The sequence below is a fragment of the Equus przewalskii genome, chromosome 2 (genome assembly GCF_037783145.1).
Source record: "Equus przewalskii isolate Varuska chromosome 2, EquPr2, whole genome shotgun sequence".
NCBI lineage: Eukaryota > Metazoa > Chordata > Mammalia > Perissodactyla > Equidae > Equus > Equus przewalskii.
Window position 1 is genome coordinate 17,031,214 of NC_091832.1, and position 12,178 is coordinate 17,043,391.

General features: G+C 50.6%; 1 protein-coding gene across 41 annotated transcripts in view; it reads left to right on the forward strand.

The window, feature by feature from the left end:
* SCMH1 (Scm polycomb group protein homolog 1) overlaps positions 1-10,270 on the forward strand; it is a 184,678-nt gene extending 174,408 nt beyond the window's left edge. For 39 of the 41 annotated variants that reach the window (XM_070610066.1, XM_070610099.1, XM_070610069.1 and 36 more), the window contains 2 exons: positions 7,879-8,021; positions 9,092-10,270. In XM_070610066.1, coding sequence (XP_070466167.1) covers positions 7,879-8,021; positions 9,092-9,217 — 269 coding nt within the window. In that variant the 3' untranslated portion in view covers positions 9,218-10,270. Of the gene's footprint in view, positions 1-7,859; positions 8,022-9,091 lie in introns of all 41 variants that reach the window. The other 2 variants (XM_070610074.1, XM_070610095.1) reach the window with 1 other exon arrangement.
* The last annotated feature ends 1,908 nt before the right edge of the window (positions 10,271-12,178 follow it).

Genomic DNA, 12,178 nt, shown 5'->3' on the forward strand with positions numbered 1-12,178 from the left:
AGCGCTTCCGTCCTCCCTCACTCTTCCCTTCCTTCCTGAGCTCTGGGAAGCCAGAAAGGACTTAGCTCTGTTGCCCCCTGTCTGGTGGTGGGACTGGGATCTGGGCTTATCATTGTGCCTGGCTAGACACCTGGGAGACAAGTGAAGCTCTGGGATTGGCTTAAGAATGACGGAAACTAAGAGCCAAAGACCTAGAGCCAAAGAGACAGGGAAGGATTCATTCTTTCTTCCATTAGCCATTTATTTGAACACCATCTGTGTTTGGTGTGAGGATGCAAAAATCCATCACTTCTTGTCCTCAAGGAGCTCACACAGTCTTGTGGGAAGAGAAACAAGATAATTGTAAACCACATCTTGAGTGCGGTTACAGAGATATGCTTTGGGTAGTATGAAAACTGCAAGAAGGCCCACCTAACCCAAGCTTGGTGTCCAGGGGAAGCGTCCTTGAGAAGATGACTCTGTCTGAGACTTTAAAGGGTGACTGTATGAGTGGCCATATCAGGGGCCGTGAGGGAGGGCGAGCTTTCCCGGAAGAGAATACACCATGAACGAGGGCAAAAGGATAAGAACTAGCGCAGAGTGTACCAGGAGCTACATGCAGTTTGCTATTGCCGAAACATAAAATGTAATACTGGAACTTCAAAGAGAAGGGCCTGTAAAGGTCAGGGGTTATGTCATAGAAGACCTTAAATGTCATATTAAAGAATTTGGAGTTGATCTTATAGGCAATGCAAAGGTATTGAAGGCTTTTAATTAGAGGCAAAACCTAAACAGGTTTGTGTTTTCAGGAGATCGTTGACTGCTGCATGGAGGGTGGATTTGACGAAGGACAAGACGAGAGAGACCAGTTAGGGGGTTACCAGAAGGGGCCAGACCAGGAGTGACACAGGCCTGGATTAGGGCAGTGGTAGAAGATTTGAAGAAAAGAAAATAAATTTGAGAATTATTCATAAGGTAAATTTAGTCAGATTGAAGACTGTGAAGAATAAGGGAGTGGGAATGGCTCCCAGGTCTCTAGATGGGGTAGCTACCAGATAGCGGCTCCGTTCACTGAGAGAGGGAACCGACCGTAGAAGAGAAAGAAGGGTAGGGAGCCCGTGGGTCATCCAGGTGATATCCAGCAGGCAGTGGCTCTGCAGGTCTGAATCTCAGGAAAGAGGACTGAGCTGAAGTTAAATATTTGGAAGTCATCAGCATACAGATGGTAGTTGAAGTTGTAGGATGAATGGCACCCACTTTCCAGGAGTACGTGTAGAATGAAAAGAACAGACGACTAAAGATTGGAGTCCTGGGGACCAGCAGTGTTCAGGAGGTGGGAGCAGGAAGAGGATCCCACCAAGGAAACAAAGGAATAGTCAAATGTGAGCGAAAACAGAAGAATTTGATATTGTGGTGACCGGGGGTACGGTGTTTTAAGGAGAGCAACACAACAAAGGTTCGGTAAAATGAGAACTGGAACGGCATCTGTTGGATGTGGCGATGAGTGGGTAATTGGTGCATTTAGCAGAAGCAGCTTCGTTGGTGGTGGAGGGTGGTGAGGGCAGAGTACAGTGGGTGGGGTTATCAAGGAGAGTTTGATGAGAAAAGGAAAGATGGTGACCTTCAAAAGAAGGTCTTCTAGAATGGGAGCACACTGAGCATGTTTATCAGCAGACAACTTGAGCCATCCAAAAAGAAGAAATTAAGAACATGGTGGGGCCGGCCCTGTGGCGCAGCGGTTAAGTGTGCACGTTCCACTTCGGCGGCCCAGGGTTCACCGGTTCAGATCCCAGGTGTGGACATGGCACCACTTGACAACCCATGCTGTGGCAGGCCCTCCACATATAAAGTAGAGGAAGATGGGCACAGATGTTAGCTCAGGGCCAGTCTTCCTCAGCAAAAAGAGGAGGATTGGCAGCAGATGTTAGCTCAGGGCTAATCTTCCTCAAAAAAAAAAAAAAAAAAATATATATATATATATATATAGGAAAAAGGAAAGTAAGACCTTTAGGGTAGTGGGAAAGATTAGGGATCAAGGGCATAGACAAATGGATCAGTCTTCAGCCAGAAGGAGGCACATCTTGCTCTCTGAGACTGCAGGGGAAATTGATTGTGGCCGTAAGTGAATGGAGAGAGGGCTGAGGATGATCTAAAAGCAGCGATCAGGAGAGAGAAGGATGCCACCTCCGTACCCCCCAGTGGCCTCCCCAGCCCAGGGTGTGTGGGTGTGGAAGAACAAGAAGACTCCATTAGCAAGGCCTGCAATGGGGAGACGTGACCTCAGGAAAGAGGGATTTCAGGAAGGCTGAGACGGGGAAGGAGCCTGGGATGCTCCCCAAGGCAGCAGAATGGAGGACGAGGAGCTCTGCAGAGAGTGGGGCTGGAGTGATTTCCTGCCTTGAGGCTGGGGTGAGTCCTCTCGCCTCTCAGGTCTTCGTGTTCGATGACCTGGTCTTTTCACAGGAGTGTTAAAAGGATCCAGGGAAATGGGATCGTTTGGGAAACTAAATCATTCCCCAGGGAGGAGGGAGTCCCTGTTACTGGTGTCTTCCCCAAGGCCCTGTTTCTGTTAGGAGTGCTTCTTGATGGGCTGCCTCGCGTGGCACTGGCCTCAGATGTCACTGTTGTTTCCCTGGCATTTCTACTCTTCCTCTGGAATATATTTTGAGTCTGTCAGCCAGGCCATGGTCTAAGTCCCTGTTGACCCTGAAGAACCTCACAAGGCTATGAAAGGGTTCTATCTGGTTGCCCTAGAATTGTTTCTCTCAGAGAATTTAGACGCCAAGTCTGTCCCCTCTTATTTCACGAATGCAAGATGATTAGGCATCAGTTTGTTGGTCCGACCTCACGTGGATGCGCCTCGCCTGCCTTAGTCGTTCTCCGACTGAAACTCTGCCCTCCTTGAAGAATAATCACCAGCTGTGCCCGCTGGGTACAGACTGCCTGCAGAGCTGGGGATAGGAGAAGACAGAGACAGGGCACCAGCTTGTCGTCTTCCTAGCTGTGTGCTCTTGGGCAAGTCACTTCGCTTCTCTGGAATCTCTAAACTGAACGTGGTGATGCTTCCTTCCAGGGCTGTTTTAAGGGTCAAAAAGCTGACGATACTTGGGGTTCTTTAAAATGTTCATGTATCAGACTGTTCACCACTATCACCTGTGCATGCCACAGTCGTTTCTTCCCAGGGCTATTTTAGTGTCCTTCTTAACTGGTCTCCTTTGCTTCTGTCCTCGCCCCGTAAAGTTGATTATCAACACAGACTGTGAGAGTGATCCTTTTAGTTGTAAGGTGGTTCTTGTCACCCGTCTGCTCAAAACTGACCTACATCACTCAGAAAAGCCAGTCGTTTTTCAGTGACATGCAGGGTCCTCTATTATCTGCACCCCCTCTCCCCCGCCCCATCACACGCACGCATATATACCTCTCAGACGTTACTTCCTCCCGCTTTCTCCTCGTTCACTCTACTCTGGCACATCAGCCTCCCTGCCCAACCTGAAACATGCCAGGCACTCTTCTGCCTCAAGGTCTTTGCTCAGATGTCGCCATTTCAGAGACGTCTCTCCAGACCACCATATAACTTAGCAACTTCCTGCTACCTGCCCTCAGGGAGTATATATTCTAGCAGTAAACTGACAGACAAACACATACATATACCACCGGCGTGTCCGGCAGGTGGTTGCGATCTGTCCGGCAGGTGGTTCTGGGGTGTCCGAGAATAGTATATATACTATTATATATGTATGTGTGTTTATATAATATCATTATATATGTGTGTGTGAGAGAGAGAGAGATTCTCAGCTTCCCTGGGTATGGGAATTAGCTAAGATGGTCCAAGAAAGGTACATTCACGTGTATGTCTTCTCTCTGCTCTCCGTAATCTTTGCACTTGGTTTCTCTCTTAGCGTCACAGTGGGCTTTCAGGGCAGGGAGGAGTGGCTGGCTCCCAGAGCCCTCCACAACTTCCTGTCTACTACCGCCTCTCAGATGCCACTGGAATTTCTATGACGCTCAGCACCCCTGCTCGTTCCAGCACACTTCTTCCCTGGTCTAGTCAATACAGGCTTGAGAGAGAATAGACTGGAGTGTCCTCCCCAGGGAGCAGGGACTGGGCCAAGTGAAGTGTGCCTCGACTTTTAGACCTGGGACCCAACCCAAAATGGAGGAGGATGGGAGGAGACTTTTAGCCTTTGCCGGAGATAGTTGAAGAGTAGATCCCTCTACTTTTGCAGGTATGTTTCAGCTCTGCCACTTAGTTGTGTGACTGACATCTCCTGGGTGGTGAGGATACAGACTTGAGCAAGGCAAGATCCTTGCCTCAAGACAGACATAGTCTGGTGGAGGAGACAGAAAAACACGCAAGTAACTATTATATATGGTCATTCATTCATTTAACAAACAGGTTTGAACATCTACTGTGGCAGACCAGGCACTCTGTTTATGTCTTAGGGGCTGTAAAAGGAAAACATTCTCTCCCTGTGTGTCTCCCTACTCTCCATGCTCTGCTCAACACTGCTTCACCTCTGACACCAGACGTGTGGATTCTCCACGCACTGAGCAGTTTTGCAACACCAGCTGGGCGTCCTACAGTTGAATTCAATTCTGACATTTTCTACTTGGAAATGGCATCAGATCCCACAAGTCTGCACCCCCCACTTCAGATGCCAGTTAGAAGTCCAGGTTGTAGGGCCGGCCCTGTGGCCAAGTGGATGAGTTTGTGTGCTCCGCTTCAGCGGCCCAGGGTTTTGCCGGTTCGGATCCTGGGCACAGACATGGCACCGCTCATCAGGCCACGCTGAGGCGGCGTCCCGCCTAGCTCAATCAGGACTCACAACTAGAATATACAACTATGTACTGGGGAGCTTTGGGGAGAAGAAGATTGACAACAGATGTTAGCTCAGTGCCAATCTTTAAAAAAAAAAAAAGGTGAGTTTCTGGTTGAGACCCTCAGACATTTATTAAAAAAAAAAGTCCAAGTTGTAAGCTGTGCTTCTGAGTGACCAACTATGAATTGGAGTTTCCCACAATCCCCTGCTGGGGTTCAGTTGATTTGCTAGAGTGTCTCACAGAACTCAGGAAAACTGTTTACTTACTAGATTACTGTTTTTTTATAAAAGGATACAACTCAAGAACAGCCAGATGGAAGAGATGCACAGGGCAAGGGATGTGGAGCTTCCATGCCCTCTTCGAGCACACCACTCTCCCAGCACCTCTGTGTTCACCAACCCAGAAGCTCTACGAACATTTCCCTTTTGTTTTTTGTTTTTTTAAGATTTTATTTTTCTCCCAAAGCGCCCCAGTACATAGTTGTGTAGTTTTAGCTGTGGGTCCTTCTAGTTGTGGCATGTGGGACGCCACCTCAGCATGGCTTGATGAACGGTGCCATGTCCACGCCCAGGATTTGAACCAGCAAAACCCTTGGCCACCAAGGCAGAGAGCGAGAACTTAACCATTCAGCCACGGGGCCATCTCCCCCTTTTGGGTTTTTATGGAGGCTTCATTCCGTAGGCATGATTGATTAGATCATTGGCCATTGGTGGCTGAACTCCATCTCCAGCCCCTCTCCCTTCCATGGAGGCTGGGGGGTGGGACAGAAAGTTCCAACCCTCTCACCACCTGGTTGGTTCCTCTGGCAACCAGCCCCCATCCTTAGGGCCTTTCCAAAAGTCACCTCATTAACATACTCAGATGTGATTGAAAGGGGCTGGTTATGAGTAACAAAAGGCACCTTGATTTCTCTCACCACTTAGGAAATTCCAAGGACTTTAGGAGTTGTGTGCCAGAAGTGGGGGTGAAAACCAAGTATATGTTTCTTATTATAAATCACAGTATCACAAGGATACAGCAGGGAACAAAAGAGGAGAAGACAGGTAATAAACATAAATGCATTAAATTATTTTGGGTGGTGATATGAGCTGGGGAAAAAAACTAGAGGACGCAGTTGGATTGAGAGTGATTGTGTGGGGGAATTGAGTACTTTGACTAGGAGATCGGGGAAGGCCTCTTTGAGGAATTGATATTTGAGATGAGCCCCGAATGTTGAGAAGGAATCAGGTATGCAAAGATCTGGAAAAAGGACATTCCTGACAGGAAATTGCGAGTTAAAAAATAAAAGCGTAGCCTGTTCGAGAAGCAGAAGGGAAGCTAGTGTGTTTGGAGCTTGATGAGTGAATAAAAGGCGGAGGGGATGAGGTCAGAGATAGAAAGGGCCAGATGATGGAGTACCTTCTAGACCATAGTAAGGGGTTCAGGTGTCATTTCATGTGCAACTGGAGGCCATTGCATTGAGTTTTTAGGGGGGATTGACATGATCCAATTAGTTTTTAAGGGTTGCTTTGAGTCCTTTATGGAAAACAGATTATTAGGGTGATCTGACCGGGGAAAATGTGTAGAGATTGAGCTGTAACCAAGAGATACAGGAAATGCTTTGTGAGACCAATTACTTCAGTATTAGACCAGAAAAGTTTCATAAAGGGGCTGGTCCTCGAAGCTGTTGATACAAATAATTCATAATCAATCTATAAATCAAAATGGGGGTGAGTTTATCATATAAGCCAGTTTTGAGGACTATAGCCCAGGAGCGACCTTCACCAAGGAAGGAAGGAAGCAAGCGGAGGGTACAGAGTGGTTATCTGCCGTCTTGGAACAAGGAACATCCCTTTTACTACTGTCACAGGATGCTTCGCTAGCACAGCAGGTCAGTGGTCACAAGAGGAGCTCAGTGGGTCAGTAATTAATCCTTAGTTTCTGGGAAGAAATTCTGATATACGGGGGAGGCAGCATCCCTATCTTTAAGGGCATCATTCTCAGCTTTGGGACATGGTAAATGTTTCTTTCTTTCTTTCTTTTTTTTCCTTCCTTCCTTCCTCCCTCCCTCCCTGAGGTAATGTCTGTGCCAGTCTTCCTCTATTTTTTATGTGGGATGCCGTCACAGCATGTCTTGATGAGCAGTGTGTGGGTCCACACCCAGGATCTGAACCAGCGAACCCCAGGCCACCAAAGTGGAGCACGTGAACGCAACCACTATGCCACTGGGCTGGTGCAACAGGCCACATCAGGCCTTTCTGGAAAAACATGGTCAAGCCAAATTAGTTTTAAACCAAATGGCTTCCTCATATACTCCAATATATCTTGTCGCTTTTCGTTTATTCATCAAAACCAACTCTTGCTTAGCAAAGTTGCAGTTTGCAAGGAGTAAAGGAGAAATTGAAGGGAGAGAAGGGGGCACGTTCCAGGCAGAGGGATGAAACATACCAGAGACCTGTGGCGGGTCAAAATACAGAGATCCCAAATCCCACACGGGAGATGGGGATAGCTGTATTTGAGCCAAGATTGAGATGAAAGCTCTTAGCAAAGCACTAAATTAGCATTGAGTTTCCTGGCAGCCAAGGCAAAACTCTTTTCTACCTCCTGCATCAGGTTGTAGCGAGGTCAACTGTTCTCCAGACCTGGGAAGGTGCCCAGGGTCTTGTCCACACCTTTTGTTAATCCCGAGGCCCCAAGGGTTTGGCTCTGAAGTCTTGCCCTGCTCCTAAGTTCTCTCTAGAAATGGTATCCAGAGCCAAGGCAAAAGCAGCCTCACCCACCTGCCCCCACTGAACCCAAGTAATCTCCTCACGGCATTGTTCCCCGGGCTCAGGTCCAGGCTGAACCACAGCCTCAATGTAGAATTCCTTGTGGCCATTTCCACAATCAGATCCACCCTAAAGAACAAAGATGTGACTTCAGCAGCCTCTCAGGCCCTCACGGCCTTTGTGGAAAGCCCTTCCCACCCTCGGCTGCCTCTGGTTCCTCTGCTCTGGCTGCTGTAAGCTCACCCACAGGGCCCTCGGGACAGGCCAGGGAGGGTGGGGGAGTTACAGACCCATCCCCACCCGTTATGGCAGGTGCCTTCCTGTCCTGCAGGGTCGGACCGATACCTGGAAAGCCGGGATGCCTCTCGACTGAGTGGCCGGGACCCCTCGTCATGGACAGTCGAGGACGTGATGCAGTTTGTCCGGGAAGCTGATCCTCAGCTGGGACCCCATGCTGACCTCTTTCGCAAACATGTAGGTTCCCCCACCTGACCTCCCCGTGTTTGCTGAGAGTCTTACTTCTGCATCTTCTAGACTCTTAAAGGGTATGGGCTACATATTTGTTCCAGGTCCCTTGAAACTGAGCACAGGAGACGCCATACAAACTTCGAGACAGAATCTTGGGTCTCAGACAGATTCATTGAGCACCAAGGTAGCTCTCTCCTGTAGTGTGGGATCTGATTCAGCCGCGTTCCTACTGGGTGTGCACCCTGTGGCTCAGTGCCCGAGACAGGCTTGTCTCTTTTCCTGGGAGCACTTGCTCTCCCATCTGCCTGCCTTGGCCTGAGAATCAGGGCCTTCAGCCCACGTTAAAAAGTCCCTTGCCAAGTGGCCCCCAACCTTGCCAGTCCCCTGTCCTCTGTCTGTCCCTCTGTGAGCCTCCAGCATCTCTTTAACTGACCGGTGGCCCCTTGGCCAGAGACTGCTCCTGATCCTCCTGCAGTGACCATACACCCCTGGTACGGGGCTCAACCCCGCTTCCCATAGTCCCTACTGCTTCTGCCCTGTGGTCACTCAAAACAGACCTGCTGCCTCTCATTGCTTATTTAAATCCTTCGTGCCATGTGGGTTTGGAGGGTGCCCTTAGATCAGGCCCGAAGGCCTTACAGCTGCTCAGTGAGTGTCTGCGTGTGCCTAGCTCACACAGAGGGGTCCCTGCCCCTCGGGAGCGAAGACCACTCACAGAGTAACAGTTGAGGGTCAATATAAAACAGTCTGTGAGAAGTGATGAGGCCACTGAGAGGGGAGGCTTCCTGGAGGAGAAAGAAGTGAGCTGGATCACAGGTTTGGGAGGGCGGAGAAACTGCCTCTCAGGTAGCAGAGAAAGGAATGTGGTACAAGCGTGTGAAGAGCTTAGCACAGGGGGTTCGGTACTAGATTTCGGGGAGGGGTGGAGACAGAAGGTGGGCAGAACAGGTGGGCTTTAGTGTCACAGCAGGTTCACTGGAGTCCCCGTTGCTGGTACTTCCTGGGTGGCCTTTCCTCAGAACCTGGGGTGAGCAGACCAGCCAGGCTTCTGACGGCGCCTCCCTCCATCCCCCCAGGAGATCGACGGCAAGGCCCTGCTTCTGCTGCGCAGCGACGTGATGATGAAGTACATGGGTCTGAAGCTGGGGCCCGCACTCAAGCTCTCCTACCACATTGACCGGCTGAAACAGGGCAAGTTCTGAAGCAGGGAGACGCAGCTAGACAGCTGAGGGGCCAAGCAGATGAGGGCGTTCTTCTCCCAGGAAGGAGGGGGCACTTGCTGGTGCCTCAGTGGGGTTCAGGGCCACCTCAGGACTCCAGGAGGCTGTGTGGAGCCACCACTGCTGCCCTCTCTTGCCATGATGTGTCCTTCCATGAAGGACTGAGGGGGAAGTGTGGGGCCCAGGGCTGGTGCTGCTCTTCCCCTCAGCCCTGCCTCAGCTCTGAGCTCTCCCTGTATTTATTTCTCGAGCTGGCCGGCCTCTCACCAGGGCTTTAGACTAAACACCTTCCAAGTGACGGAGGAAGGGGCCAACCCCTGAGGCCTCGGAAGATGGGGCCTGAGTTGATATCTGTGCCCAGTCCCCTTACCACCTGCTGGGCCTGATATAGCACCCCATTACCCCACAACTCCTGCCTTCTCACAAGATCCCCAGAGTCCAAACTCATGGTGCAAACCTCTACCTTTTTTAAAACAAGACCTTTTCTTATTGTTAATTTATTGTTTCTGACACTTGGGCAAACCCTCCAGCTCATACTTCTCAAGCTCCAGACATTGAGTTTCAGAAGGAGAGAGACTGCCCTGCTCTGGTCCCAGAGAGGCATGGCCCCTTTCCAGAGGATGTTACTCTAGGGCACTTCTCTTTGGGATGGACAGACCTATAAAGCCTTGACCACGTCACTCAGCATGGGGGGAGAGAGGGTCCCGGTCCCCTTCCCCTCTCTTCCTCTACTGGGCCCCTTGCAGCCCTGGCCTCATCTGTGGGAATGGGAGTCCCCTGCCCCACGCTGTTCCCCACCACAGCTCCTTGCCCTGGCCAGAACTGCTGTGGAAGACGTTTGTGCCCAACAGTTTTAAGCCAAGAAGGCCCCAAGGTGGATGGGAGGGGAGGGTCTCCAGGCCAGCATCTGGTTACACTCACCCCACTGTCCATATGCTTCCTTTCTAAGCAAGTCAGCAGCACAGCTGCCCCCGCTGCCATCTGGACTTATTTTATGTCGATTTGTTTATAAATAAAAAACAATATAGATGCCAATGTCTTTTCAGTCAGCCAACAGCCAAATCACTGCGCCTCCAAAGGGCAGGTTGGTCCCCTTCTCTCAGTCTTGGTTTCCTCGTATACAAAATGAGGAGCTTGGACAAGACGATCCCCCAGAGGCTCCTGCAGAAGCTAGCCTGCATCGTACGTCTCCCACCAGCAGGGGCCAGGTACTCAAGTCCAGGGCCACGTGTCCCTGTTTCTAATGGGGTCACAGAAGGAGGTGAGGGGCAGCAGCACAGTGCGCTATAACATTTGCATCCCTTACCGTGCGCCCCACAAACTGCTCCATGTGAATTAGACTCGTCTCATTTAATCTTCACAACAAACCCATTTTATAGATGAGGAAACTTAAGCTCAGAACACATAGCGAGGAAGAGCGAAAGTAGGCATTTGAAGCCAAATAGCCTGACTCCGAGGCCAAGACGGAGGCTCTGGCTGGCCCAGCTGTTCGCCGTGATGCTCTGGGCCAGTCATTTCCCTCTGGGCCCCGCTGGCACTGAGGGGTGTGGATGAGGAAACCTCTGAGGCTTCCCTGCCAGCTCTTACCGTGACTAGTTCTGACATCGTGACTTAGAATGTCTTTTCCACTCAGCCACTGTGAGGTTCTAACATGGTCCCCACGAAGCAGTCAGGGTCAGGGCTGCCAAACCACAATAGGCCTCTGTTTTCCACAGACTCCTGGACATTGGGCTCTGGTAGGCTGTGCTCTTCATTCAGGGTACTCCCAAAGAGCGCCTTACTGAACCCTGATGATGTACTTCTGGGTGTGACCTTCACCCAAGAGACACAGGCACTGAAGGTGACACCAGCGTATGTAGGCAGGCCGGACATGCCGCAAGGCCGGGCCTTGAGAAGCAGCATGGCACCCCCCCCCCACTTTACGCTGTCACCAAGAGCATACAGCTTACCTAGGAGCATTTACTGAGGGCTTCTCGTGCTAAGCAGTTTACGTACCTTATCTCGTTTCAAGCTTACCACACCCCTCTAGGGTGACTACCATGTCCCCCCACATTTTACAGGTGGGGAAACTAAAGCTTAGAGTGGTTAAGTTACTTGCCCCAAACACCGTAGCTAATGAGGGGTGCAACACATCATACTGCATGCAGCAGCGCCCAGGGGGCTGTGGTCTTAGATCCTGCTCACCATTTAGACTCCAGACTCGCACAGGCCACCCTGGGCATGGCGTTCACTCTGAAGGCTGTCGGACCGGAAGCAGCCTGCCACGGGACATCAGGGAGCAGTCCTCTGCGGGGGTGGTCCTCGCAGAACTCAGTCATCAGGACTGTTCTCCTGTGTTGCCCAGGGGACAACTCAGATGCAGGGAGAAGTGGGGTTCACCTTGGCTTGGTGCGTTGTAAGCACTAAGAAACACCACGGCCCAGGGGAGCTGATAACGCCCTAGTTCCCCGGGCAGAACAACTCCATAGGCATAGCTCCCAGGGTCCCCGCGAGGGGCCTGCCCAGTGAGTACTGCACTCAGGAAGCCCAAAGCTGTGGCTTTTTAGCAGATGTTTATAGTTTGTACATAGATCTCCGAGTACAGTTAGGGGTCATTTTTACCATAAGTAATGCTGCCTTGAAACGGCGGACATTCCGTTTCTATCTAGCTTCCAAGGGAACAAAACTAGCCAGGTAACTGAATGTCCAATTCTGCAGGAGCGGAGAGGATCTGTCACCCCTTCACTCATACTGCCCTGACCCCTGGAGTCAGAATTAAATGTTATTAAGGAAAACAAACAAACAAAAACTCAACTCTGAAATTGTTTCACAAAGCCAAGCCTCCTAATAGTGACCAGGGTCATCCAGAGAAGCCGCAGTGGCCTCCAGCAGGCCCGCCGCACCCATGCTGCCATGCAGGCGAGACCACTCCATGGACACCGACAGTCCAGCCACCCACGAAGT